At 53.3% G+C, this 27906-nt stretch overlaps 8 protein-coding genes across 8 annotated transcripts; 4 read left to right on the top strand and 4 right to left on the bottom strand.

The window, feature by feature from the left end:
- Positions 1–457: 457 nt before the first annotated feature.
- On the top strand, positions 458–1617 carry EV422DRAFT_569816 (eIF-3 RNA-binding subunit; the record flags this gene model as incomplete). The annotated part of the gene is made up of 5 exons (XM_053072804.1): positions 458–471; positions 550–766; positions 833–1121; positions 1189–1388; positions 1459–1617. The coding sequence occupies 5 exons, from the start codon at positions 458–460 to the stop codon at positions 1615–1617; spliced, it is 879 nt and encodes a 292-aa protein (XP_052923360.1).
- Positions 1618–9752: 8135 nt separating this feature from the next.
- On the bottom strand, positions 9753–11481 carry EV422DRAFT_569814 (uncharacterized protein; the record flags this gene model as incomplete). Its single annotated transcript, XM_053072803.1, has 5 exons — positions 9753–10310; positions 10385–10551; positions 10620–10779; positions 10851–11027; positions 11158–11481. The coding sequence occupies 5 exons, from the start codon at positions 11479–11481 to the stop codon at positions 9753–9755; spliced, it is 1386 nt and encodes a 461-aa protein (XP_052923359.1).
- A 1421-nt stretch (positions 11482–12902) lies between these two features.
- EV422DRAFT_559774 (uncharacterized protein) lies at positions 12903–14638 on the top strand (the record flags this gene model as incomplete). The annotated part of the gene is made up of 2 exons (XM_053071940.1): positions 12903–13233; positions 13342–14638. Coding segments are annotated over exons 1-2 (1611 nt in total), but the record flags the coding sequence as incomplete, so codon positions are not given.
- Positions 14639–14670: 32 nt separating this feature from the next.
- EV422DRAFT_538417 (uncharacterized protein) lies at positions 14671–17245 on the bottom strand. The gene is made up of 12 exons (XM_053070973.1): positions 17081–17245; positions 16920–16957; positions 16767–16834; positions 16602–16701; positions 16467–16538; positions 16358–16403; positions 16258–16289; positions 16152–16193; positions 15745–16072; positions 15423–15674; positions 15271–15335; positions 14671–15203 (listed from the first exon to the last, which is right to left on the bottom strand). The coding sequence occupies exons 1-12, from the start codon at positions 17100–17102 to the stop codon at positions 15105–15107; spliced, it is 1164 nt and encodes a 387-aa protein (XP_052923357.1). The 5' UTR covers positions 17103–17245; the 3' UTR covers positions 14671–15104.
- Positions 17246–17439: 194 nt separating this feature from the next.
- On the top strand, positions 17440–21834 carry EV422DRAFT_538413 (uncharacterized protein). Its single transcript, XM_053070972.1, has 7 exons — positions 17440–17612; positions 17676–17931; positions 18063–18349; positions 18423–18594; positions 18662–20728; positions 20794–21495; positions 21575–21834. The coding sequence occupies exons 1-7, from the start codon at positions 17572–17574 to the stop codon at positions 21701–21703; spliced, it is 3654 nt and encodes a 1217-aa protein (XP_052923356.1). The 5' UTR covers positions 17440–17571; the 3' UTR covers positions 21704–21834.
- On the bottom strand, positions 21771–22909 carry EV422DRAFT_184274 (protein-tyrosine phosphatase). Its single transcript, XM_053065163.1, has 5 exons — positions 22713–22909; positions 22614–22643; positions 22474–22553; positions 22153–22333; positions 21771–22086 (listed from the first exon to the last, which is right to left on the bottom strand). The coding sequence occupies exons 1-5, from the start codon at positions 22780–22782 to the stop codon at positions 21947–21949; spliced, it is 501 nt and encodes a 166-aa protein (XP_052923355.1). The 5' UTR covers positions 22783–22909; the 3' UTR covers positions 21771–21946.
- On the top strand, positions 22675–23700 carry EV422DRAFT_184303 (protein-tyrosine phosphatase). Its single transcript, XM_053065165.1, has one exon. The coding sequence runs from the start codon at positions 23038–23040 to the stop codon at positions 23599–23601; it is 564 nt and encodes a 187-aa protein (XP_052923354.1). The 5' UTR covers positions 22675–23037; the 3' UTR covers positions 23602–23700.
- Positions 23701–24315: 615 nt separating this feature from the next.
- On the bottom strand, positions 24316–26931 carry EV422DRAFT_499062 (P-loop containing nucleoside triphosphate hydrolase protein; the record flags this gene model as incomplete). Its single annotated transcript, XM_053068061.1, has 3 exons — positions 24316–24757; positions 24823–25160; positions 25228–26931. 3 exons carry the CDS (start codon positions 26929–26931, stop codon positions 24316–24318), a joined length of 2484 nt encoding a protein of 827 aa, XP_052923353.1.
- Between the last annotated feature and the right edge of the window lie 975 nt (positions 26932–27906).

Raw genomic sequence — 27906 nt, 5'->3', positions numbered from 1 at the left:
CGATGATTAGACTATGGGTGAAAAAATGCGTGCATTTCATCAATCTCCCGAGAAGCGCATATTGATTCCCACATTCACGTAGCTTAGCTTTTTGCGAATCACTGTGGTTGGACTGTGTAGGGAGGGTCAGTGGAGGGCATAGGGGAGGGTCAGTGTATAGCGCAGTGTAGCGCTTGCCAACCTGACATACTTTGCTGCCATAGGGTCTCCCGCCTCCGGCGGCTCCCAATAGGGATAATGCCGAAGCTTTTTGCGCATGAGCCATGGGAAAACGAAACGACTGACGCTTTGACCGCATCGAGTCAAAACAATTAAATGCGCGTTATGATTTTGGCACGTGATACAAGAGCAAAAAACTCGGCGGAAGGCTTTGCGCAACGTCCAACGGTCGGCGAAACCGAAAGCGTTTGAAATTCAGAACCAGACGCTGGAAGATCACCTGCATCCGACCGTCACAATGTCTCCCGTACCGTAAGTACCCCAGCCGAGTGCTGGTTGCCAGTTGCGGAGAGCAGTCATTCTGAATTGGAACGGGTTTTCCTCGTTTAGTGAACCAGCAGCTAAGCTCAACTGGGCCGACGTCGACGAAGATAACGAAGTTGACGCCGATGCCTTGCCCGCTCCGGAGACCCGAGAAGAGGCCGATGGAACACGAGTCACAATCGAATACAAAATCAACGAGGATGGGAAGAAGGTTAAGATCACCCGAAAGACGAAATTGCGCCTGATCAAGTCTCAAGTGAACCACGCTGTTGCTGAGCGAAAGGTACGGACGGCGCGAGGAGAAGGGCGTTCCGGCTCGAGTTCTGATGGTCCTTTTTCGCTGTATCAGAAAAACTGGAAGAAGTTTGGCGAAGTTGCGGGAGTGCCAGCAGGTCCTGACGCGAACAGCACAAGTCACGCTGAGAAGGTGTTCCTGAAGCTGTCTTCGACCATCAAGGATCACGATGCCGCACCCGTGGAAGACGAGGCCGACGCGCTGAAGAAGATTTTGGCAAACGCCGGAAAGTCTAAGATCACTTGTCGTATTTGCCAGGGTGATCACTGGACCAGCAAGTGTCCATTCAAGGACACACATCAGCCTTTGGGAGACCTTGCGCCTGTGGAATCGACCGATTCTGGTACGATTTGAGTATTGTATTCAAGCTGGAGTTCGGAAATCTCCCGGACTAACCAGACCAACTTTAGTGGCGGACGTGGCCGGGGATGACAAGGCCGGGGGCAAGTATGTCCCACCAAGCTTGCGGAATCGTGGCCCTGGAGAATCGATGCGGGGTGCAGAAAGGCGAGACGAATTCCCGACCGTCCGCATTACGAACTTGTCGGAAGATGCGCAGGACCAAGACGTGAAGGACCTTGTCAACCGATTTGGACACACCTCCAGAGTGGTAAGCCATGCGAGTTGGTTTGGTTTGCCAGATAGAAGTAGCATGACTGACTCCCATCTTTTCTGTACAGTTCGTGTCGAGGGACCGTGAGACGAATCTTTGCAAGGGTCTCGCTTTCATTAGCTTCTACCACAAGGAGGACGCAGAGAAGGCTATCGAGAAGTTGAACGGGTTCGGATATGACAACTTGATTCTTCAAGTTGACTGGGCTAGAAGCAGCAGGGATTAGATGCCAGCAGATAGAAGTGGTGCATGGTGGTGAAGCGAGATCATCCCATTTCGCAGTCTAGGAAGTTGTATTTACGCCCCTTCTCCCTTTTTATTGCATCCCATAATATCAATGTATATACAACACATGTGGCAGCGGTGGAGGGCGGGGCCCTCCCGGCTTGAGTGGATGCTGACAATCGACCGGCTTTTGATCGGCGTCACTCTGTAAGTGCCACTCCAAAAAGGACTCCAAAACTATCAACCCTTCACGAAAAGATGATCAATCTGATGGCCATCAATACGCAACACAGCGAAACATATGGGCTCAATCGTTCCCCTGCAAGATATGGCGGTCAGAGTGGCACTGAATAGATCGATGCTCCCCACATGAAAATTACATACCGATCCTCGCCGCCTTCCAGAATAATCCTAGCACACCCGTCTTATTCCGATCCAGTATTGACGGGAATTGTCCCCGTATATACGTGCACGTGCATATGATGAGTAGTATCACGAACAGCAAGGAAGGGAAGTTGAACAGGGCGGACTGCAGAGTCCTTTTGTTAGCTGCAATTGACCACTTATCACATCCCAACCAAGATTGAACCGTTCGCCCCAATACCTACCATATTGTATCGCGGCGAGGTTTGGGGCTGTCGGTGGAGAGTGTTCTAGAGCAAGGGCCTGCTTGAGGTGGGCTGGAATAGTACGTATTGGCAACGGGCAATGTCAAAGGGAAATTGAAACGGCGAACGAAGAGACGAAGTCTGCGCGACTGACCTTAGGCTGCCCATTCGAATCCCATTTCACTTTCCCACGCTCCATTCTTCGACCTTTTTCGCTTTATTCCACACCACTGAGCAATCTAGGCGAGAACCCGACCAGGACTGTCGCCCTCTCGAGGACGTCTTTCCGCAGGTATCGCACGCCGGACTTATCGCTGCTCGAGCCTTCAGGACTTGTGGGGTGAACCAGTCGTCTGGTGGTCGTCTTGGTCGTCCATCCTCAAGTCTGCTTTGCGTGCCACTTCGTCCTCAACCGTTTAGCCAAGTCGATAGCTAGCGCTCTTCCCTAGGATCTTGGCCATGGCAGAACAAACAGCTCTCATGCTGCTGAACGCAGCTCGGACGGCCGCAGATCCGGCACAGCGGCCCGTAATCCTCCATCAGTTTCACGAACTGATGAAAAGGGAACCCCTCCTCTTACCAACGTTCTATCCGCACGCATTGGGGCTGGCAGTGGATCCATCTCCGCAACTGAGATCTGGACTAGCAAGACTGGTGGAAGACACGATTTGCAGAATGACTATCCCAGATGAGTCCAAACTGCTAGGTATGCGGGTTCGGCAGTTGGCACTTGCAATTATTGGAGTCCGGGTGGAGGCCCTTGTTAAAGTCTACACTGAGAGGATGACAGAACGACCTTTGGTCGTGTCTAAATAATCATATTCATTTCATTTGCTCCCCTGTTGATGGATTCCAGTCTCTGCGCGCAGTGTTGAGGCCCTGGTCTTCTTGCTGAACGATGGTAACGCAGAGGTGATCAAAAGAGTTATCCGGAGTCTCACATCCATATATCCTATCGTTTTCAAATGGCTGTGAGTCCTTCCATTGCGCATTTATAGCAAAGGGGGTTGTCATTGAACGGTTTGCCCACGCTTTAGATGTCGGCTGCCCGCAGATCCAACCATATGGCAAAATTTAGCGACGCTGAAAGGCAAAGCGTTCGGCCTGCTAGTGCATTTCAACGATGGAGTCAGAGAGAGCGTCGTACGCTTCCTACACAGGCTAACAGCTGTACAATCTTTGAAAGACGACAGCGTGGTAATTCTCATTGAACCCGTCTTCCGTTTCGACCGCGGCTTACTTGGATTTCTCCCTTCAGGCCGCAATAGGTGTTGATGGTGTGTCTCTAGACCTCGTTCCTCCGAATCATCCGTTCATCAATGCTGCTGAGATGAGCACAGAGGCAGTAGGGGTGTTTGCTCGACTGCAAGCGTTCCTCAATATCCCGGGGGTGTACGTTGTCGGACTCAACCCTTAGAGCTTGGACTCGCGCGTGCTACCGACCGGCGTTCTGATCGTATTCACTTCCATAGTTCTGCAGGGCCACTCACCGCGAACATTAACTGCTTGGGGGGCCTGATGAAGATCAGACCGCAGTATACCCCTGCCGTCCTGACAACGCTTATACAGTGGGCGGTGACCCCGTCGCCATTGACGCCAACCCAGCGCAGAAGCGTCGAAAGGACCATCAAAATCGTTTTACTGGCGGCATTAAGGTACATTCCGTTGGACTTCGTTAGGCGTGTCCCGTCCGCCCGCTCAAGATGTGGTAATCACAGGATGAATGCCGCCGCGCCTTTCATGCCCGTCTTGACTGAGGCACTGATGAAGTTGGGAGCAAAACCGCACGAGTTGCAAAGCAGGCGACGTGATTTGAAACGACCGGCGCCCTCAGAAGTCCCGCCTGTAACCGACACGAAGCGCCCGCGAACTGACACTCCTCCAGTGGATACAACCTCTGCTGGACTCCAGACACCTGCAGCGTCACTTCCCCCGGATGCATGGAAGGCTATTGATGTAACAAAATTGCCTGCAGCACTTGTTGCGCAACTTGTAGTGCAGATCTTGGCGTCTTGCAATCAATCCGATTGGGAGAGGGGATTGCAGGTTTGGCGGACAGTTCAGTCTACCGTTGCGTCAGATATCAAGGTACTAACCACCTTTTTTAGAGGTTCAGTGATTTTACCAGCACGGGACGTGCCCCTCTACAACCTGGTAACCTTCAGATCGCCGAGGGTTCCTCATCCGCCGATACTACTATAGTGAAACAGGAGCCGCACAATCCTCTTGAGCAGGATGACATTGAGGAAGAGCTCGACAGCGGCATCTATAAAGAGGCAACTCCCGTACCCCTCGCAGCCCCCGGAGCCGATGCTAGCAAAGCCGAGCCCGTTGATACTTCGCCACAAGAAGACGAGATGGCTGACATCGATGAACAAGCCAGATCCGCGGTCTTCACCATGTCGGACGAAGACAAGGCAGAACTCACTCACGAGCAGCGTGCGGCGATAATAAAAGGATCTGTCGCGCGAATACTACAACTGGAAACTGCTTTTATGGGACAAAATGCAGTTGCAGTGAACGGAACGGATGCAACCTCTGATGCTGCCATTCGGAATGCCGCATCCGCCAAGAACGCCTGGATGGTAATTTTGTCCCGCTTGACCACTCGACTGAGTGGGCGGGGCGTTAGCGGGGGAACTGAGGGGCACGATCTACCTAGCGGGCAGAAAGATGAAATCAAGACCATCATCGTTGAAACCCTACTCGAAGATTTCCGCGGGAGGTGAGGCCTCGTTGTCAGTCCCCAGCTCAGCCCTATATATGCGCAAGTCTTACACACTTCCATTGCAGACTGGACTTAGCCGTTATGTGGCTGCACCATCTGTGGCTTTCCGATCAAAAGTCATTACATGCCGATAGTCCTACATCGGACGGGCAGGAAAGCTTGTCGAGCTCGGAATATGCCAAGTGGTTGCACATTATCCTCGATTCTCTGAAAGAGAAACTGGATCATAAGGATAAAACGTTCGCCAAATTCCTTATCGACGTTCCCGAAGTCACTCCCGAAGCCATCGATAATGTCGTAAGGGGTTACTGCGAAAGCGCAGAGCGGATGCAGCTCGGTCTATTTACCTTGCAAGGGTTAATCAACCACAGACCTGCTGTCCGCGACCATGCGCTCCGGCTCCTGCTAGACTATAGTGTATACTCCGTACGTCTGACACGGTCAACGGCCATTGTGATGTGTAAACGGATCTATAGCGATCATAAGGTTCTTGGACAACAAATCGAGATGTTCGCCATCGAGTGCCTTCATAAGTTGAAGACAGCCCCTCCCATCAAGACAGTCGTCGTTTCCGAAGAAACGATGGAAGTGAAGCCAGAGCAGGAAACAGATCGGACCGGCGGAACACTTCAGGACGTCGTTGGAAATATACAGGTGAAGAAGGAGGTCAACGCCGAGGATATGAAGCCCGTACAGAGCGCCGCGAACGAGTGGCATGACGACGATGTGATACCACTTCTTGAACTGTATTTCGCGCTTTGCAGCAAGAACCACGATCTTCTGCTGGAGTAAGTTGACCGATGTCTTTCGCACACTGCCATCTCCGAAGCTCATCCGCTACCTTTGCAGAGTATTCCATCTTTACAAGGACTACTCACCGCCGGTACAACGTGCGTTGCGGACTGGCATAGAACCCCTCATCAAAGCGCTGGCAGCTCAACCGGCACGTCTGTACCCAATCATTCGCGCATTTCCGGCAGGATCAGACGCGCTGGCGTTAAAGGTGCTGACCTGTCTCACGGAGAAAGCTACACCTACCCCACAACTTGTTGGGATTGTGCGGACGGTCTTCGTTCAAAAACACCTCAGCGCACACTTCATTATACCAGTAATGTCCATGCTCAACAAGGTATGTGGTTCTCTGCTACCCATGTTTTGGCCATTCACCTGTGGCATGCGGCAGCCACGTAGTTATCACTGATTACTGGGCTCGGTCTTTGCAGAAGGAAGTCTTACAATATTTGCCGAACATCGTAAACTTATTGGATGGAACTGAGACGCAACGCAAACACGTCCGGGAAGCGTTCTTGAGGATGGTAGATGCCAGTCCAGCGGAACTTGACGCATCATCGCCTACGTCAGAAAAGGCACCTGCGGGAAATCATGTGACCCCATCAGAGCTGCTTGTTTTGTTGCACAACATGGAGGAGACTGTCGGCCTGAAGCGGGCGGTGGAAGGTAACGGGCATCGACAATTAATGGCACATCGTCTGCCCGCGTGCTAATCGAGTTGTTTACGATACAGCGACAAGCATATGTTTGGCAGCTCAAAACGTTTTCAAGCAGGAGGTCTTGGCAGTCGTCCTTCAACAGCTCGTGGATCAGTCGAAACTACCGACCCTCTTCATGCGAACGGTCATCCAAACTGTGAATCAGTTCCCGGGATTGACAAATTTTGTCGCAAACATCCTACTGAAACTCATTAACAAGAAGGTGTGGAAGTTTCAGAAACTATGGGAAGGATTCATTCGGTGTTGCACGGTAAGTGAATATTGTGCATTTCTGCGTGTCTGCTGTTTCGGGCGGGGATGGGAGGCGTTAGCGCACGGCGTGCAAAGGGACGTATCGATAGTTTGCGGCGGATGGGAACGCTGGGCTGGCAGCGCTGTTTGTGCACAATCATGTATACAATCCCTTGCCCCACTCGTTGGTTGGTCAAATACACGCTTTGTCGTGGTTGAACTGCCGGACCATTCCGAATTTACGACGGCCGAAGGATCTCGACTGGCGGCATCGACATGACTGCGACCCGATGACACCCGACTTTACACGTAGATATGGACTCATCGGCATTCACAGCTTGGAAACTCACAACCGACCCTTCCTCTTCCCCATCATTCCCCCACAATTTCGTGTACTTCACTCAGATAATATTCCCATCGTCAACCCAACTCCTGCAATCATTACCGCGCGAACAAGCCCAGGACGCTCTGAAACGATCCCCAAAGCTTAAGCACTCTCTCAACGAGTACCTCACGAATCTGAGTCCAGAGGAGCGAGTTCGGAGAGAAAGAGACGTTGTTGCGCTGAAAGCATTGCTGGGTGTTGATGGGGAAGCGGATGGCCTGCAGGTGAAAATGGAGAGGGGGGATGAGGGCGAGAGGTGAGGTTGGAACAGCATTGGTTTATACCGGCATTCTAGCATAAAAGCAGCGGGTGGGAAGGAGGGCGAGCGAGGCGATCAGTTGCATCCTGCACATTCTGGTCGGTCGGGCAATATCAGGAAGACCGATGGCCGAAGGTCATTGCGCTCCCGTCTTGCCAATACTCTAGCGAAGCAGTTCCTCACGAACTGAACAAACAGACGCACTGAAGCCCCTCACATGTACATATATCAGAAACTTGTACTAATGAATCCATTATCATCATACGACGTCGATACCGCTTGTACGATTCCTTTGCCATAGGAGTTGTGAAGATTGGGACAGGTTTACGCCGTCGAAGGTTTTTTCACACTGGTTCCGGTTATTCAATAAGGAAGTCCCCGACAATCCTTAGTGCGTCCATTGCTTGCCTTTGAACCTTGACGGTGCATGAAGCATCAGCTTCACAATTTGAAAGCATTGATGTACCGCACGTCGGGGCGGGGCGGCGTTTTTCTTATCCAACTCTGGGCGGTGACTGCATCATCGATATCGGCCGAGACTGGAGCAAGGTTCGAGATAGGACCTCAAAACGCCAAAGTTCATCGAAGTTGTTAGGCCTGGAAGATGTACATAGCCGGCATTAGACGGCATCAAACTTTCTAAGAACGCATTTGAGTCTTGACAACATCACGCACCACTGTTGCTGGGCACTTCTGCGATCTTTGGCCAATTACATCATGGGACTTGCTTTTTGATGCAACGCTGGTCTTGAACGATGATATGCATTTCAGCATTTGAGGAAGTAAAACACAAAACGCGGACTGTTCGGAAGAGCATTTATGTTGCAATTCAAACCGTTTCATCCTTTGCCTCACTCGCAAAGCTGATCGTGCGAGATTCGCCACTTGAGCTGCTCCCCTCGCCGTTACCAGGCGCCCCTCCCTAGAACTGTTCTCTACTGGCAGGACATTTTCTGCGATCCCGAAGAGTCATTATGCCATGCAATCGTTAGAAGTGGCCGGCAGAGTGTACATGAAGAAGTCTCTTCATCATGTCACATCACATCCCTCACTCTCGGTCGCTCGCTACATCCGACGCACTTGTTCTGGTTTTGCTCGTCAATGTTCTTGATTACTTCGGATTTGAAATCCTTTCCTTCGTGCTCTGCAGCAGAATGGTTCCAAAAGCAAACGAACACTGACCCCCGTCCCCCCCTTTTCTCAGTCCGTCCCACGTGGCCCGTCCCTTCCTTCGGCGGGGGGTGTTGAAAGCAGCTGGGTATTATAAATGGGACGGAGCTGCGCTGGATTGTTGTCAACCATTAGCTCCATCAACCTGTACTGACGCTATCCGCTCTGAAGGAAGAAAGGGCAGGACTCGCATTCATCTCCTGCCGCTCCCCTGCCGCTCTGCTGTCGCGCTCCTGCCGCCCTCCCACTCCTCCCCTATCCCTCTCCTGTCCCGCCAGGAGTCGACCTTCCAAAGTCCGTTTGGGAAACGTCTTGGTGATCGTCGGATTTCACTTCTGGGGATTACGCAAGACGCGCGCGTCAACGCCCACAGCCTTCATCTCGTCCAGTGCATGGCTCGCGTCCCGTTTCCGCCCTTATGATAGCCCGCATCGCGTTATTCTACGGCTTCACATATTATCCCCGGGCCAAACAACTTTCTTTGAACCCTTCTCACGTAGAGGAATCCTGTCCCGATGCATCGCGTGGCTTGCTGGTCCTGTCCGCAGGCCTCGTTTGGTTGTCGAATACTTTGTAATTGCTGGCGCATTCAATGAAATATCACCCCTTGGGGAACAAAGTTGTCACCAGGTTTTGGACGACTACTAACCCGCACATGCAAAGACCTATGGACCTGGCGCGCCAGGGGAATTGGAGCAGGGCACTTGTAGTGTATATGGTAAAGTGTACGGCAGGCGCTCAGAAATGCCCATCGAGTTTGGCAAGTCTGTGCTGCGTGAAACGTGATGACGGCGTTCCCTGTCGGAATCGGGAATTTACAATTGAGACGCGCTGTCGTGTTTCGAGACAGTCTGAAACAAAATGACAGCCGTCAGTTTTCGGGTTCTCTTCCAATGTGAAAAAAATGTTTCGATAATTCATTGCAGTCAATGTACATGAATAAGCACCCAAAGTACGTACAAAGGACGTAGGACGTCAAATTGTCTAGATTCAGGACCACGGGCAAGTTTCTAGATACGGGTTTAGGGAAGGTGGAGAGCCAGGCTCGGAATACGGCGAGAACCTCTTCCCTTCCCCGCCAAAGGAGACCCCACAGAACCTCTATATCGCCAAAGGGTACAAGACAGGGAGAAAAAAAGAGGAGCCAACCCAAAACGGTAAAGTTCTCAGAAAGTGTAGGACAAAACAGTACGCCGATAAAAGTAGAAAAGTCCATGTCCTCTCTCTCCCTGTCTTTCCCCATCTCACGAGAACGGCGATGAAGGTTCCCTCATTCCCCCCTGTGCTCCACGCCCAGCCGCAGCGGCAGCCAGCTCGTCGTATTTCGGGTCGAGAAGAGCGCGTACGGCTAGGGCGTCCATATACTCGTCGTAGCGGTCATCGTCCTCGGTGGGCACGTAGTATTCGTAGTCCAGGTCGCCAGGACGCGGGGAGCCGTGCGAGTCATTATCGCTGTCGTCCATCGCGTCTTCGTCCTCTGGTTCTGTTTCTTCGTCTTCGTCCATGTCTGATGATGTGTGTGTGGTGTGGTTGTTATTATTGGTGTGTGTGCGGGTATTGTTTGTGGTATGTGTGGTACGAGCTTTGACAGGTGTGGCTAGACCGTGTCGGACCCTCGTGGTATGGTGGCTTGCTTCACGTTGTTGCTGTTGTTGTTGAAGCAGCTGTTGTTTTCGACATTGAGCGTCATAAGCTGCTTGCCGTTCTCGCTCTGCACTTCGGCGGGTGCATTCCATCAAGTTAACGGGGTCTTGCCAGCCAAGAATGGCGGTGACGGCTTGAGTGCACGCTAGTATTTCATTCTGTTGTAATGAAGTTATAGATGGGTAGGAGGTCAGTTTGAATCCAGTCGTGAGGTAGCAATGGGGGTGATTACCATGCGGGGTATGCTGACATTGCTGACCAGGGCGGCTGTTTCGAGTGATCGCGAATTCAACTCATGGCACAAGAGCTCGTTGAAACCATCAATTTTGTGCCATTGGAAGGAGCATTTCAGAGCGGCAGCGGCCTGTACGGAAGGTTTGTATCGTACAAAATGGTAATCTGCGAAAGAGAGAGTCGACGTTAGGAATGGGGACGACATAGCACGAGGTAAAAGAGCGCAGCTCCACCTTTCTGCAAGGCATTAAGCCATTGATCAGCTTTGACAAACAATGTTTCTTTCATTGCCGTAGGTATAGGAAAGATCTCCAAGTAAAGTTCCAAAAACATGTTGGGTGTTGGTGGGTTGAGTAACCATTCTAGCACCCCGAGAACCCATAGTTCCATTCCCTATGTGAGTTGATGGGGATGTCAGTCTCCGAATGACTTGCTTATGGATGAAAGACAAACACGCATGTTACCTTGAGGCTCTCGGAGGAGAATGCTCCTGCTGCTAGTTCTTCGAGCTCAGTGCAGCCTGGTGAACGCGTCTCAACACTCTTACTAGCAATCATGAAGCATGCTGCCCCCAGTGCTTGATATTGGCCGAGTAAGAGCGGTCGCTGACTACACACTCTATCGACGAGATTTACTGCCAACTGTAAAGGAAGGGGATGGGATCGTCGCGTTAGCAGACACGAAGAAGTTTGGAACACTCGACAAATGCTTCGAACGGTCCCCAAGACGTAACACTGCGCGCGACTGTGCTTGATCACCGCCTGCTCTCACCTGAAATGCTTCACTATTTGCCCGGAAGTAGTGTCGCGAAATCTCATAAAGCCACTCGACCAGGTCACTCCGGTGTTGTCTCTTAATCTTTCTGGTTTCCGGGCCAGGGGCAGCGTCTTGAACCTCTTCGAGGAAGCGCTCGTTTATCTTATAGTAGCGCCTGTTCTCTTGACTGAACAGGTATAGTTTCTGAAGGTCAGCCAGGTCTGCGTCTCTTGCATTTCGTGGTGGGGATGGGAAGGGCTGGGGTTGCCGTTGTTGTTGTGCTGGCGGTAGTTGGGCAAGTGTCTGTGTTACAGGACGAGACGGCGCTCGGACCGACATGGGGGCAGCAGCTCCAGACGAGGCCGATGGCCAGTGAGGGTCATTTCGAGTAACGGCGAGTACGCTGGCGTCAGCTGTCGCAGAACGCATTGCTTCGTATATGTTGCGAGGCGGTATGAGCACTTGCTTTGGCTTATGGACGAGACCTTGGAGGCGGCGGGTCAAAGAGCGAGTGTGCTCGACGATATGCTCAGCACCGATCTTTTTGTCCGAGAATTTGTGTTCCTTGCATAGGCTTTTGAATTCCGACGGGGAGGGTTGTGAATGAAAGGATGCCCTGCACACGCGAAGACTACAAGACAGAGAGATGGCTGTGTGTCGTCCGTCGTCTTCTTCCACCGAACAGAGAGGCTACCGAGACGGTTGAGACGAGAAGGTAGCTACGGAACGGAACGAGAGGCAGGCTGAGGTTCCTGGAAAGAATGGGCCTGGGAGAGGGATGTTTGGAGCAGGCACAAGTGCGAACGACGTACGTCCGAGAAAGCTCAGCAACAGAGAGCGACAAGGAGAGCGAGAAAACAAGCGCACCCGCGCACCCTCTCACCCTAACAGTTCGTGAGTGGCGCACACCCCCTGTGAGGGTATTGCGAGGGCCTCATTGAGACGGGGCCCATGGTGCGCGTGTCTCGCTCCTCAAGTGCGCTGTGATGTCCGAAGCGAAGGAGACGAGCAGACGGACAACAAACAAGGACAATCAATCGACCACTCGTTGGTCGGACATGGGGTCAACTCGGGCGCGGAGATAAACTCAGGCGCGCGGTCACGTGTGTCGCATGCGAGCGAGAGAGGGAGAGGCAGAGAGAGAGAGAGCGTCATGCTCGCTCGGGACCTTCTTGGGCTGCTCATAAGACCATAGCAAAACGTCTCACGGGCTCGCAACATTAGAGTCGCCACTCCCGGAAGTACACTGGTAGAACGAGCGCTCGGCCATGTCCTCGAACCGCTCCGTCCGGCGGCAGGCCAGCTTTCCGCCAGAAAAGCCCGGTAACAGCAGCACCACCACGAACAATGGCAACAACAACAACAACAACAACGAGTCTGCCACCCCTACGGGAGTCACAGCGCCCACTGCCTCTTTCCTTCGGCGTAGGGAAGAGAACTTGCAAAAGATAGCGGAAAGGGAGGAGGCAACTCGCCAAGCCGCAGCAACCAGGAACGCCCTTGCAAGAAGGTCCCGGCAGTCCTTGAAAAGCGACACCTCCGCCACTTCGTCCCCTCAGTCGACTCTTGCGTCAAGTCCAAAACCACTGGCGAGGCGAACCTCGGCGTCCGGGTCAAAACCGGCTCAGGAACGGACCTTGAGGAGAACAAAGACGTTCGAAAATGTGTCAGAACCACCCAGCCCACGACCCGAACGTGAACGACCGTCTTCTCTGGTGTTGCCAGTCCCACTCCCGATCCCTGCCGAACCTGCAAACACTGGAATTGTAGCGGGGATGAACCCGGAGCCGGCAGTGGCGCTACAATCCACTGCCAAGGTCTTTGAAGCCGCCGCCTACATGGCCGCCAAACGGCAGGATGCTGTGTTGATTGTCGATGAAGACAGCCATCTCGTAGGGATTCTTACGGATAAAGACCTTGCGTACAGGGTGGTGGCTGAGGGGCTTGATGCCCAGACAACGCTGGTCTCACAGGTCATGACTGCTAATCCTGTGAGTGTGACCAGGTCAACAACATCGACCGACGCACTAAACAAAATGATTGGAGGGCAGTTCCGTCACCTGCCCGTTGTAGAGAGTGATGATGAGAACAGTGACGACGACGATGAATATGAGGACGATGACGATGAAGTCCATCAAGAGCGGCTCTCGCGGCGCCGGCACTCCCAGGCGTCCACCGCGGCTTCGACCGCCACCGGAGGCGGCGTCGTGGGTGTTTTGGACATTACCAAATGTCTCTACACAGCGTTGGAAAAACTGGAGCGCGCGTACGAGTCTTCGCGCAAACTAAACGAAGCCATCCAAGGTGTCGAGCGCGAGTGGTCTATCAAATCCGGTTCAGGCTCCATAGGTCGCTACGCAGAAGTACTCCGCGATCAACTGGCATGTCCTGACTTGGCGGGCCTGCTCGCCACACAAAGTGCCAGTCCGCCGGTGATTGGAGTGGAAGGGACGATCCACGAAGCTGCTCAGAAGATGAGACAAAGCCGCGAAACCGCCGTGCTAGTGTTTGATGCCGACGAGGACGGTATGGGGACACTGGCCGGAATTTTTACCAGTAAAGATCTTACCCTGCGCGTTCTGGCCGCTGGTCTGGACCCCTCGACGACGCTCGTCTCTCACGTCATGACCCCGCATCCGGACTGCGTCACGCCTACGACGCCTGTCGTCGAGGCTTTGAGGAAGATGCATGCGGGCAAATACCTCCACTTGCCTGTGATTGACGAGAATGGGGTTGTCGAGGGTTTAGTGGACGTGCTCAAACTGACATATACCACCCTGGCCCAAATGACCAATGTGCAAGGCGAGCCCGGCGAAGGACCCGTATGGAACAAATTTTGGGCCTCCGGAACCGGCGGTGCAGAAGCCTACGACCCCTTCACCGACCAGATCCGCCTTCGAGGCGGCCACAGCGAAGGGCGCACCAACAGCCTCGTCGACCTCGAGCACGAAGGCGACCAGGAGGACGGCGACGATGACAAATACTCCGAACTATCCTCTCACGTCCTCCGCACCTCCCTCCCTTCCACCTTCAACTTCCCGGACGACTCGACCGTTGCCCCAGACGATTCGGCGAGCATGTCGCCCCGACGAACCCTTAACCGCCGCAGTCTCTTGCTCCACAGCCATAACAACTCACACCACCTTGCTCACAATACCTCCCACCATCACGGTGCGGCACCTTCCCACCTCACACCCGCCCCAACAACTCTCTCCACAACCTCAACCCCGCTCCCACCCCACCTGTACACATTCAAACTCACCCACCCCATCACCCACCAAACTCACCGCTTCACCTCCCCCTTCGATTCCCTCCCCACTTTACGCCAGATCATCGCCCGTAAGCTAGGCGTGAGCGCCGCGCAGCTCGGGGGGTTGAGTTATACCGATGACGAGGGCGATCATGTTGCGGTTGTGGATGATGAGGGGCTGGTTGATGCGGTGAGAATGGCAGCCGCGGGGGGGTGGGGGAGGTTGGTTGTAAACGTGGAGCTGGTGGGGGGAAGGGAGGAGGGGGGGGATGCAGGGCGGGAGGGGAGGAGGGAGGGGAGGGGTATGATGAGTGTTCTGATGGGTGGTGGGTTAGCCGTGGCGTGTGCGTTTATACTAGGGAGGAGTTTCAGGTAGCATGGACCACCGCTTGAGAGACGGCAAAGGCTTTGCAACACCTATTATTGACTTAGGCGGCGTACAAGCGTACGACTCATGTATATATTGGCTCGGATTTCGGGGACCTTCCTCCACCATGTTCTGACGTATGGCGCTACTTCATGTAAATAAGTTTGCTCTTCTTTTTTGGACTTCTATGCAACACAGACACTTTTTGATCACTCGAGTGTTAAGCTGACGATGTATTGTTCCTCTGTCATGAACGTCCTGTTGACTCAACGAGTGTCCAATGAATGTCCTTACAGCTAGTTCGAGGTGTGTCCCCTCTTCCTCAACTCTTTAACCACACGAGAATCAGAGATCAAAAGCATCCAAGAAGATCTGGTTCTCAGCACCCTCCAACAATCGCGTGACGGGCACCTGCGGGGGACGGTCGTTTTGTTTGATGTATTCCTGTAATTTGAAACGTTAGTGCGCCATCTGTGCTTTTAAGGGATGGAAGCATTGCGAAGTGGTGTACCAGTGCGTATTGCAAGGATTTCTTGCGTTCTTCAGCGTCAGTGGCTTTTCCGACCCATACGAAGACTGTAATACGGGAATCGGTTACGGCGTGCGTTCTTCCACATTTACAGGCATTGAGGTGGTGATGGAGGGAGATCAGCAAACTCGTACCTTCGACTCCACAATCAAAGACAAACACATCATTCCCATCCAACGAAGTCATCTTGACTTTGCCCTTCGCCTCCTCGCTAAACTTCAACTCGCCACCAGCGTTGGACAAGCGGAACAGCGCCTTCTCATGGTTCAGATCGGTCAAGGAGGTTGCCTTGGCTAGACGCGCGGCTCCCTCGGCAGCTGAAGCGATCGGGCCCGATGTGCCGCCCAATTTCGCGTAGAAGCGGGCGGTGTCGGCTTCGCGTTCGTCTGCAATGCCCAGTCGTGTCAGTAGGAAGGGGCGTTGACGCGACAAGCGGTGCCATCACATTGTGCCTACCGAAGACAGTAACACTAGCCCCCTTCCTCTCATCATCCAACTTCCTCACATACTCCGCCGCCTTATTCCTCTCCATTCCCGCCGACTCGGCCCCATTCCACTGCCAGATCTCCTTGCCGCCATCCAACACAAACACGTCGCCCGAGTTGAGGCTCGCTGTGGTCGCAGGCACCTGTTTGACGATGAGCGTCTTTGCGGGCTTCTTGCCGGGGAGGCAGGGGGTGGTCGAGGGGAGGGTGTAGATGTGGAGGAGGCGGGGGGTGAACTGTTTTTCTTGCTCGACGTGGCGGAAGCCGGTGTTGGTGCCGCCTTCGAGGATTGTGAAGAACTGGGTGGTTGGATGGGGTGTGAGGATGAGAAAAGGGGATGGAGGAGCGGACTTGGACATGTTGACCGTGTAAACGCACCTTGAAGTACGACAAGAACAACATGGATTCGGCTCCTTGAACCTAAATCGTCGCTTGCCACATAAGTGTCAACCCACAAGCCCTAAAGAAATCATCTTAAAGTCACCTCGCGATGCTGGACAGCCGAGGTCCTCAGAACTGGGAATATCCTTCCGTCAGCACCAAACAATACGTTCCAGGATCCACGTCAACCATCATGAACGTACAATCATCGAGCTCCACAGTCTTGTAAGCCGCAGTCCCCGCTTCGTCCTAAGACCGAGATTGCTATATCAATCACGCGTCCTGACGAGCATGATCGCATCCTATGTTTACCTGCGTTGTCTCAAGACCCAGCCAGAAGTGAACATCGTAGAGCAACGCGTCGGTATTGGGCTTCTTGTACGTCTGAACTCCATCGGATGAGCATGCATGCATTGACATGAAACCTCATGAAGACGGGTAGCCTACGTTCAGCACAATGTAAGAGTCCCCGGTATGAAAGCTGCCATATTGAGCCTCGGGCCACGCGACCACTTTGAACTGCTCGATGCGCCAGACTCGGAGCCCGCTGTGATTTTCATCGATGTCACTGGGCTAGCCCAGGTGAAGACTTTCCAGTTTTCCAACGCTTACGGCTTCTTCCCAACGCCCTCCCAAGCCTTCTCCGTCTCAGCGGCCGAAAGACGAACTTTCTTCTCGAGCTGCAATACAACATACAGTACGCTTCCCCCCGGTGAGATGAACGCCACGATGATGGTTAACTGGTATGACGCAAGTAAGGCTTACGTCTGTTCCCAAACCGGCGATGTTGGTCTCACTGAGGTCTACAGGGAAACTACGTGAGAATTGGGTCCTTCATCTACTCGCTTTCCAAAGTAGCATTCTCAAGATGGACTCAGATGGGAGAATACGCGTGGTACGAGAGCAGCACCTGACAAGGCACGTACCCAACTGTCTAACTTTGTTCATCTTGGAGATATCGGCTTTGGCAGCGAGGTGCAGGATGGGCTACTGTACTGTACAGTAGTCAGACCTTTCGGGAAAGCAGCGGCGGGGAAGATATGGAGGAGCGAGAGGCAAGCCGCAGACAGGAGAGCAGGAGGAGGCGAGGGGAAAACACCATACGGCACAGCTTTATAACGGGTTGGAGTACATACGTCACTGTTCTCTTCGCCACTATTTACGCCAATCCCGACCGTTTGTTGGAAGGTTGGATTGCACGCGCGTGAGGATGGTTAGTAACAACCGCTGCGTGCGCCGGAGATGGCCGCCACGTCAAATTGTCAAATTGGAACTTGGAGGAAGCATTTGCCATTCCACCAGCCAGCGAACACCGCTTCGAAACCCTGAACGCATATCACCCGCCTCAGCGCCCATCGCATTCTACCAGTTCTCTCCTCCTGAACTCTGCTGTTTTGAGGGTCTATCTTTTGGAACAATGTCTGCAGCGGTTGCTAAGCCCAGCACGAAGCTGCTCCAGTAAGTAGCCAGCGGATCACTCACCTTCTACCCCACGATCCCTCTTTAACACCCTGCTTGTAGGAACTTGGTAGCCTCGAAGACTGTGGCGGAGTCCTCCCTTCACGTAAAGACTCCTAAAGAGTGGCATATTTACGGTTTTCCCATTCTGCCGCTGTATGCCGTCTGGTTCTATGTCTACTTCATTGCCTACGAGCGCTTCTTCTCCGGTCCTGAGGTCGGAAGGCTCCTGTTTATCCTGGTCGGCGCCATCCACTCCTTGGCCTTCCTTGTCTGCCAATGGAGCGTGAAAGCCGCCGCACGTCTAACCTGCAAAAAGGTGAGTTAGGATGGACGATTGTCCGCCACAGATCTTCGCCGGCACCGGCAATCCGCGGAAGAACAGCAACGATAGACTCTTGCAAAGGATGATCATTCGCTAAAGATACCTCGATTGCCCGTTATATCTAGGTCACCTCTGTTCACAACGCTGAGATCATCAAAATCATCCCAACTGCTCATAACGGCGCGGGAGCACTTTGCGACATCAAGCGTGTCGAGGACCCGAAGACACACAAGAAGTTGTTATACTTCTTTTTCCAACAACGCAAGTTCGTGTACAACGATGAAACTGGATTATTCGAGAAGCTGGCTTACCCGACCGATGAGCCGCGTACGATCGAGCATTTCAGTAAGCTTCGCGGTCTCCCGTCGGAGGTCGATATTGCAGCCGCCAATGAGAGATATGGTGCCAATAAGTATGTTCTTCTGCTTGACGTGTATGGAAGAGTGCCGTCGAATCGTCTGATTGTTGACAACTATCAACTTCAGATTCGACATCCCGATTCCCACGTTCCAGGAGTTGTTCAAGGAGCACATGATGGCACCTTTCTTTGTGTTCCAGCTCTTTTGTGTGGCTTTATGGTTCCTTGACGACATGTGGTACTATTCGCTGTTCACTCTGGCAATGTTGTTTGTCTTCGAATCGACGGTCGTTCTCCAGGTTAGAGGAATATCGGGAATGGATCTCACCCGTCTATCATTCATATTAACAGCTATCCGTTTCGCAGCGCTTGAGGAACTTGCAGGAGTTCCGTTCCATGTCCATCAAACCATATCCCATCCATGTGTATCGGGCAGGGAGATGGCATCTCATTCAAACAGACCGCCTACTACCCGGAGACATCGTATCTATTGTTCGGCAAAAGGATGAGTCACCCGTGGCTGCTGATATGATTCTACTCAATGGATCGTGCATAGCCAATGAGGCCATGTTGTCTGGAGAGTCTACACCGCAGTTGAAAGAGCCGATCACTTCCCGCGAAAGTGATGACATCTTCAACCACGTGGAGGACAAAAACAACTTGCTGTACGGAGGAACAAAGGTTCTCCAGGTCACGGGCGCAAAGGAAGAAGGGGGCATCCCAATCCCGCCTGACAACGGAGCTCTCGCTTATGTCGTACGAACTGGCTTTGCCACGCAGCAGGGAAAGCTTGTGCAGACAATTATCTACAGTACGGAGCGCATAACCGCCAACAACCTCGAATCCTTACTATTCATCGTCTTTCTCCTTGTCTTTGCCATTGCCGCATCGGCGTACGTTTGGATTGAAGGCACGAAGAACGAAGAGCGCAACCGCAACAAGGTTCTATTGGACTGTATTCTCATCATTACCGCCGTGGTTCCTCCGGAACTGCCTATGGAACTGTCGCTTGCCGTCAACAACTCATTGATCGGACTGGCAAAGTCGTACATCTATTGCACGGAGCCCTTCCGCATTCCATTCGCAGGGAAAATTGACGTCGCTTGCTTCGATAAAACCGGGACTTTGACCGCCGAGAATTTGATTGTCGAGGGAGTGACGGGACTGGACCCTAACAACGTTGACCAATTGTTGAAGCCCAATGCGCTTCCCGAAAGGACGACCCAAACCCTTGCAGCTGCGCACGCTTTAGTCATGTTGGATGATGGGATCATTGGAGATCCCATGGAGAAGAACACACTTGAGAGCGTTCAGTGGGATCTGACTAAGGGCGACATCCTGCATCCGAAGGCGGAAGCCCGGATCGGGGGGATCGGGGGCAAAAACTCCCTGCGGATCCTGCGACGTTTCCACTTCTCATCCGCTCTGAAACGCATGTCCACGTTGTCCGCCCGTAACGAAGATGGCAAAGAGAAGATCTTTGTCGCAGTTAAAGGTGCACCGGAAACGATCAAAGATATGCTCGTGTCTGTTCCCAAAGGCTACGACGAGCATTACAAAACGTGGGCAAGGCGCGGAAAGCGTGTCTTAGCACTCGGATACAAAGTCGTCGACCCGAAAGGCTCTGTCGAATCGGTTGCCCGCGATCTGCACCGTGACCAAGCGGAAAGTGCTCTCCACTTTGTCGGTTTCCTGGTCTTCGGCTGTCCCCTGAAGGATGACGCCGTCAAGGCCGTCAGGATGCTCAACAAGTCTTCCCATAGAACCGTGATGATCACGGGTGACAACGCCCTGACAGCATGTCACGTCGCCCACCAAGTCGAAATTGTCAAGAATGAAGTGCTTATTGCAGACGTTTGGGAGAACGGCAAGCTTGCGTGGCGGTCTATCGATGAGAAGACCGAGTTGGAGCCCCGATTGGAGCAGACAGCTTTCGACTCTCGTCTGGAAGAGTACGATCTTTGCTGTACCGGCAAAGCCCTGGAGCAGCTTCTAGGATCTCCCGCCTTTGCATCGCTTTTGCCCCGGTTGTGGGTGTACGCCCGTGTCTCCCCAGGCCAGAAGGAGACGATTCTCACCGAGCTCAAGCAGGCTGGTTACACGACCCTCATGTGCGGAGACGGTACCAACGATGTAGGGGCTCTGAAGCAAGCGCACGTTGGTATCGCGCTGCTAGATGGCAAAGCCGAAGACATCGAAAAGATGAACAACAAGATGAAAGCCATGCGACAGAAGGCTATCTTGGAGCAGCAGGCCAAGCTGCGGGAGAAGTGGGGGTTGCCGCCAGTGGACGGCCAACCTGGACAGTCAAAGCAACAGGTTACAAACGGTCCTAGCGCGCCGGGCTCATCAGGGTCACCGGGGTCCGTCACGGCCGCTGGAGCAAACGCGACCAAACCCAAGAAACCGCCAGGATTGCAGGATACCTTGTCGGTGAGTTCACGGTTTGGTTCTATGCGCACACGTCAAGTGCTCGACATTGACCCCTATTCTTCCAGGCCGCTATGGAAGCAATGGACGACCAAGAGGGCGATGTCCCCAAGATCAAATTCGGCGATGCCTCCGTCGCCGCTCCATTCACGTCCAAGATCTCCTCCGTCATGAGCGTCGTCAACATCGTTCGTCAAGGCCGTGCCACACTGGTCGCCATGGTTCAAATGTACAAGATCCTCGCCCTGAACTGTCTCATTTCCGCCTTCTCCATGTCCGTCCTATACCTAGCCGGCATCAAGCAAGGCGATTGGCAAGCCACCATTGGGGGCATGATGATCACTGCCTGCTTCTTCGGTATCGCAAAGTCGACCGCTTTGGAGGAGCTTTCCCGCCAACGTCCCCAATCGAACGTGTTCAACCACTACGTCATCATCTCCGTGCTGGGCCAAGTCAGCTGTCACGTCGCTTCGCTGATGTACATCCAGCAACAGGCCGCGTACTACTCTGACGATCTTGACGAGGAAATCAAGCTCGACGCTGAGTTCCAGCCGAACCTGCTGAACAGTGGTGTCTACCTCGTCTCGCTCATCATGCAGATCTCGACGTTTGCCATCAACTACCAAGGACTACCTTTCCGTGAGAGTATCCGGAATAACAAGGCTTTGTACAACAGTCTCATGATTGTGGGAGGCATTGCGATTGCGGCCGCGACTGAGGTTTCCGATGAGCTGAACGAGTGGATGCAGCTGGTGCCGTTCCCTGATAAGGTATATTCCGCTGCAAATGCCCTTGCTCGCACCACAATGAGGACTTTCCATATTGATTTTCGTGTTCGCCTCCCCATAGTTCCGGACAAAACTCGTCATCACGATGGCACTTGATTTCTTCGGCGCATGGGTCGTCGAGCAGATCTGCAACTACTTCTTCTCGGATAGCAAGCCGAAAATGAGCTTGTTCCCGCGAGGAAATCAGTAGACAGGGCCCAAAAGAAGCAGATCGCTATAACCTAGACATATACACGTACCGCCGATTTCTCTTCCATTGTTAAATAGTACTACTTTCTATTTATGTTTGGCGACTCTATCTAGTGCAACTTCAATTGAAATATGTCTAGACTGGATTAGCGAGAGAATATCGCCGTTGTAGGTCCTGGCTGAAAAAATGCATGGGTCAAGTACATGTCTGTCCCAGCCGGTCCGCCTCCCATCGTTGGAGAGCTCATAATCCAAGCTCCTTCAAAAATTGTTCGGAGCATCTAGTAACCTGGGCGAAATTCCTATCAAAGCCCTCCGGTCCGCCGTAGTAGGGGTCGCGAATAATGCGATCGCCCTCCGGGTCAAAGTCACCGAACAGTTGCACTGATATGGAACGACAAAGTTCAATGACGAGTAACAGTTCAGATCTACGATGAGACACATCCTTACCCTTCGCTTTCGATCCCTTCGGTTGAATCCTCTGCAGATCCCTCAGGTTCGACTCATCCATGCAGAGCACCCAATCAAAGTCTGTGAAATCTGACTTCGATACCTGTCTCCCTACGTGCGATACGTCGACGCCGTTCTTCCTGCATGTTGCCATCGACCGGGTGTCGGGGGAGTCGCCGACCTATCGTATGTTGGAGTTTCTGCTCGTTAGCGGCTCGGATACGCGGACAGGCAAGGCATGGTCAGTCCAGCCCACCCTCTGACGCCTCGCCGCTGACGACCATATGCCAGTTATGGAACCTCCAACCCTAGTCTACATACGTGGTATCCGGCGGTCCCTGCGCTATCGATTTTGAACTGCGAGCTCAGTCCTCGCTCCTTCGTGATATGAGCAAATACGGCTATCGGATACGTTCAGACAAGTGATGCGGCTACTGTCTTTTTCGGGTGTGCTGTCTTACCTTCCGCCATGGGCGACCGGCAGATATTTCCTTGAAATGCCGCAGGTCAGTACATGGAAATGGACCGGCAGCGAAAAAAGAAATGGACCAGTGCCGTACCTAAACACACAAAGAGGACTCTGTGAACACCGGCCGAGTCCCCGGCAGCGACGTCTTTGCCTGCTCCCATTTTGTGTAGGTTATGTCAAACTAGTCTATGAAGTATGTACAGTACCACCGCTTGGCTCCGCTTGGAGCTAAAACTCGGTTTGGAGTTTGACCGGAAGGATAACTTGTCACTGCGCGGCGGACGCCAGCTTGCAAGTCTGACAATCTTACCGCTCTTACCGACTTCACAGACTTCACTATCCCCACATTCCTTGCCCAGACGCCGTGCTCCTGCAATCTTAGCTCTCCCCTCGATCGACCAACAAGAAACCCACCAATGGCCCTCCTCCTCACGCCCTCAGAAAACTTCGGCCAAGTCGAACGCGGCATCTACCGCTCCGCCCCCATCCACCCCGCCCACTTCCCTTACCTCCGCACCCTCGGCCTCAAAACCCTTCTCACGCTGTCCCCGGAACCCATCCCCTCCTCCATCCAGACCTTCTGCGACGATAGAGGTATCAAGACAGTCCCACTAGGCCACCAAACATGGCGACCAAACCGCAGCTGGCGTCCCGTAAGCGAGGAGATGATAAAGGAAGGCCTAGAAACGCTGCTGAACAGTGAGAATCACCCGGTCTTGGTGACGTGCCTGACGGGGCTGCACGACACGGGAACGCTGATAGGCTGTCTGCGCAAACTGCAGGGGTGGAATTTCAACACCATCATTGTTGAGTATCGGAGCTATACGGGCGGGCAAGGGCGGTATGGGAACGAGCAGTTTATTGAGCTGTTTGATATGGACCTTGTGACGCTGCCGAGGTCGTTGCCGGCTTGGTTTACGTTTCATCAGAGTTTGCTGGAGGAGGAGGAGCAGAAATTGCTGACGGATGGGCCAGGGTGAGGATTGCCCGGGGAGATGTAAACGTATCCGACTCTTGCATGAAGAGGTATATGCACACGTGCCGGACGGACGTTGCTGAGACACCACGTCCCATTCAGCTGCGAACATGCGACTCAGAGCTGCGAGCGAAGGCACTAAATAACAACAGTCCCCCTTGTCGGCGTTGCACCCCGTTTGCTGCAGCTACGGAGACTTCCGATGACGTCGCAACATGGAGGTTGCGCGTATACACCGCAAGCCTGGGTGTGCGCTATGATTCGTGGTTCTTGCGTACGGACGACGGGATGCGCTGGTGATTCCAGGACGTCATCAGCGACACGCAGGTGTGTTGGATGGTGGCATGGAGAAGCTAATGATCTGTATGGTCGTAGGCGTAGAGATGTATGCCAGACATGCAACGTCGGATGTTGTGGTTTGGCAATGGGCGCTGGGCTATTTGAGGGGGAGGTCGATTGGGTTGTCTCCGTGCGATGCGGGGCCGGCAATGCTGCTGCGTAGGTCAGGCAATGGGAAGGAGACTCAATGCGATCAGAATGGCGTCGAAGCAGTCTGCGGCAATAGCTTGGAACCCCCGTCGCAAAATGAAGTATAATGAAAATGCATATAAATTACAAAAACTAATGGTCGAGCGATCACTATACAATGGCCGTAAGCAAACTCTAGATACGACTGAGTATGCCCATCCGTTGAATACTTCTACATATGGATGCCAATCTATCTTCTTCCCGTCCCGCGGCCACCATCTCGGCCACCACCTCGGCCACCACCCCTGCCGCCGCGCCCACCGCCCTTGCCATGGCGCCCAGTCTTCTCTCGTCTCTTCTCCTTCTCCTTCCTTTCCTTGGCGATCTGCTGCACAGTCTTCAATTCCGACTTAGCAGGCTGTCCGCCAGAGGCCTTGGATCCCTTTGGAGGTTTGCCACCCTCTGGTCCAGCCTTCGCAGGTGTGCCATTGATACGGGCTTCTCGCTCAGCCCGCATTTGCTTTCGGGCGAAGTTCTTAGAGGTGGCGTCTGGAGCGGTGATTTTGTTGTGGCGGTAGCGACGGACGCCAGTGGATGTACCGCCGGATGTGTGCCGGTAGGTACTGTCTGCGAGTTCCTGGTCGCCTGCTTTGGGAAGTGATACTTTCGTGCGCTTCTGCCAGTCCTCGAATCTAAGGGAAACCTCGGAGTGAGAAATCTACCAAACGTACTTTTGCGACACAATCTCAAAACGTACCTTCTTGATTTGAAAGAAGCGTTCACCACAGCTCCACTCTCCGTCCTCATCTTCTTCTTATTGTCTGATCCAATGGTAGGTCTGACAAAGTCGTGCTTGGTCTTGTCCCAGACCAAAGCGCCACGAGCCGGTTTCCGGAGACCATCACCATCCTCAGCCGTGAGCTCCAACGTAGCAGCCTTGGCTCGCTCCATGAAGGATGCTGCGGGACCCTCTCCTGTCTGCACCGCGTACCCACGTTCGGTATCTGCGTCGGCTTGCGTGTACGAGATGTAATTTTCGTCACGGAAGGAGGTTGGTCGCTTTCGTTTACGGCTTTCCAGCGTTTCGAAACCGCTCTGCATAGCGCCACAATGTCATTAACGCCGTAAACCTCTGCAAAAGAATACCAAGCATACCACATACCTCCAAATCCGCCTCGTCGGCCGCCTCCAAGGTTCCCTTCCCAATAACTTCACTTTGGTGCTTGGCAAGCTTGGCGTCCTTCTCCTCACGTTGCGCCCTCCAAGCAGTTACGCTGTTTCCAAACTGTCCACGGCGCTTCTGCATCAGAAGAGCTTCCGGTGTCTTCAAGCCCTTTTTCGTTGTTTCAAACACCGTTTCCGATGGCCTGAAGCGAGAGATGGAGGCAATCATCTCCGCTTGAGCGTGCTCCGCCGCATTCGTCGTCGCGGCCAGTAGTGGGTGTATCCCTAGATGAACGTCCGAAATCTCCTTGGCCTTTGCATACGAGTCTTTGGAGGCCAGTGGTCTCGACTTGTGGTACATCTTGTAAGCGTTCTTGACCCCCTGTTGCAGATTCTCAAGATTCACGTTGCCCTTGACGGTGGAGACCACCGTTTCGATCTCCAACGCCAGAGTAGACGGCGGCATGAGCCCGTAGACGAATTCGGAAGTATAGTCGGGCTCGCGTACGACGGACACACCACCGGCATCCGCTTTCGTATACGAGGTAGCAAATACTAACGGTCGTCCTGTGAACAGCTGCAAATCAAACAAGAACGGCACTTCGTCCGACGCAACCAGCGAGTACGCTTTTCCGCTACGACCCGCACGAGCAGCACGACCGACTCGGTGGACGAAAACTTTGTTGGACGCCGGGAAATCGTAGTTGATGACGTTGTCCAAAAGCGGGACGTCGATACCACGAGCGGCAACATCCGTCACAATTAACGTCTTCACTTTTCCTGCTCTGAACCTGGCAAGATGGATTTTACGGGCGGCCTGATCGAGGGCACCGTAAATGTACGTATTTGGAACACCGGCTGCGGTCAGAAGCTCTTGCATATACTCCACGTGGTGTTTTGTCGCGACGAAAATAACAGTCATCTCATCCTCTTTCGAGATGGTCGTGCGGAAGAGTGACAGCAGAGCGGCCTCTTTGTCTTCCTGTTTGACTGACAAGAAGTACATCTGCAGGTCCTTGCTGATTTTCGTATCGACGTCTAAGCGGATAAGTGCTGGGTCGGTCAAACCGGCTTTCGCAAAGTCGACAAGGAGTTTCGGCAGCGTTGCAGAGAACAGTAACGTCTGTCGCGCCTCCGGAAGCCTGAACAAGATTTCTCTCAGCTGCTCAGCGAAACCCATCTCGAACAAGCGATCGGCCTCATCGAAGACAATATACTCGATGGTCTTCAGGTCGAGGTTCATCTCTATGATCAAGTGCATAAGACGTCCAGGGGTTGCGATCAAGATGTCGGGGTTGCTTGCAATTGCAGAGAACTGATCGTCCATGTTGTCACCTCCAACGAGAACGCAGGAGCGTAGATCCGTGTGCTTTCCGAGGTCCTTCACAAACTTCAGAGTTTGCAGGGCCAATTCTCGAGATGGCGACAGAATCAGACCACGGGCGCCAACTTTCGCAGAGTGCGACTTCAGCTTTTCCAGCAGGGGGATAATAAACGCGGCGGTTTTTCCGGAACCTGTCCGTGCCATAGCGACTACATCGCGACCTTCCATGATGACGGGAATCGCGCGTCTTTGCACAGGAGTAGGCACTTTGTATCCCTTGTGCCCTATTGCTTTGTAGACGGGGTAACTCAAACCCATAGATTGGAAACCTCCAGACTTCTTGCCTTTTCGGTTCGCAGCCTTCACTTTCTCTGCCATATCTTTTGCCTCGTCGTCTCCGTTATCATCGTCGTCCTCCGATTCATCCTCCGATTCACCGGCCTCAGCCTCGGAAGGCTCAGATGCTTCGGAAGCATCCGAGTCTCCGCCGTCGTCCACTTGAGAGTCATGTGCCTTCGACGAAGCTCGGCGCATCAGAGCGCGGGTCTCCGCTTCAACGTCCTCATCTTCATCTTCCCATCCGTCCCCGCTCTCATCGTCCGAAGCAATGTCGGACCCACTTTGCCAGACGTCATCGTCGTCTACCGTGTCTTTTTCTAATGGAACCGTTTCGAAATCAGATTCCTCCTCCTTATCATCGTCGTTCTTCTTCTTCCCATTCTTTCTATCGAACTTCTTGGATCCCTTCCCTTTCTCGTTGCGGTCGGCTTTGGAGTCCTGCTCGCGGGCAAGTTTTTTTGCTTTACCCTTGCCTCGATCTTCCTTTGGCCGCCTTTCGTGTTTTGCGACTGCGGAAGGCGCGCCATCCTCTTTGGGATACCTTCCCTTGCCGTTTTTGCCGTTTTTGTTATCGTTTCGACCTTTCTTCCCATCCTTGCTGACACCGCCGTCCCTTGTTTTCCGAAGTGCGTCGCCTCGTCCAAGAACCTTCGCCCCAACACCTTTGCCGCGAGTGTTGGACGGTGGTCTCTGTGGTCCTCCGGGTTTCGAACGCCCGCCCCTCGCCTTTCCACCCCGACCTGCTGGTCGCGCCATGCCTCTGGGAGGGTATGAGTTTGGAGTTCTCTAGAAGCTCGCACACAGGCCGGCTGCGGTTGAGAGTTCGGTGGGAATTCGGTTGAAGTGATTGCTAGGATCCGCCTCAGACAGCTCTGTATGTACGTTCTCTTTGACGGCTCTATTCCTAAACGGGCAAGGTCGCCAAAAGCCCAAATGCGAAGGAAGTGAAAGTGGAAACGCGCTGCTGCGCCACTCGAACCTTCTGCCTCTTCTGCCCGTCTGACCCTTGAGGTC

The sequence above is a fragment of the Fimicolochytrium jonesii genome, assembly GCF_025526975.1.
Source record: "Fimicolochytrium jonesii strain JEL569 chromosome Unknown EV422scaffold_22, whole genome shotgun sequence".
Taxonomy (NCBI): Eukaryota; Fungi; Chytridiomycota; class Chytridiomycetes; order Spizellomycetales; family Powellomycetaceae; genus Fimicolochytrium; species Fimicolochytrium jonesii.
Note: the sequence above shows the minus strand (reverse complement) of the source record. Positions and strands in the feature narration are given on the sequence as shown.

Coding starts and splice junctions, on each gene's coding strand:
- EV422DRAFT_538417 (XM_053070973.1), bottom strand. CDS start 17,102: ATGAACAAAGTTAGACAGTTGG. Junction 16,702..16,766: donor GAGGGCGTTGGGAAGAAGCC/GTAAGCGTTGGA, acceptor TGAAAATCACAG/CGGGCTCCGAGTCTGGCGCA. Junction 16,404..16,466: donor TGGGTCTTGAGACAACGCAG/GTAAACATAGGA, acceptor TCTCGGTCTTAG/GACGAAGCGGGGACTGCGGC.
- EV422DRAFT_184274 (XM_053065163.1), bottom strand. CDS start 22,782: ATGGGAGCAGGCAAAGACGTCGCTGCCGGGGACTCGGCCGGTGTTCAC. Junction 22,644..22,712: donor AGTCCTCTTTGTGTGTTTAG/GTACGGCACTGG, acceptor CGGCATTTCAAG/GAAATATCTGCCGGTCGCCC. Junction 22,087..22,152: donor GAAGGGATCGAAAGCGAAGG/GTAAGGATGTGT, acceptor GTTCCATATCAG/TGCAACTGTTCGGTGACTTT.
- EV422DRAFT_184303 (XM_053065165.1), top strand. CDS start 23,038: ATGGCCCTCCTCCTCACGCCCTCAGAAAACTTCGGCCAAGTCGAACGC.
- EV422DRAFT_538413 (XM_053070972.1), top strand. CDS start 17,572: ATGTCTGCAGCGGTTGCTAAGCCCAGCACGAAGCTGCTCCA. Junction 17,932..18,062: donor CACGTCTAACCTGCAAAAAG/GTGAGTTAGGAT, acceptor CGTTATATCTAG/GTCACCTCTGTTCACAACGC. Junction 18,595..18,661: donor AATCGACGGTCGTTCTCCAG/GTTAGAGGAATA, acceptor TCCGTTTCGCAG/CGCTTGAGGAACTTGCAGGA.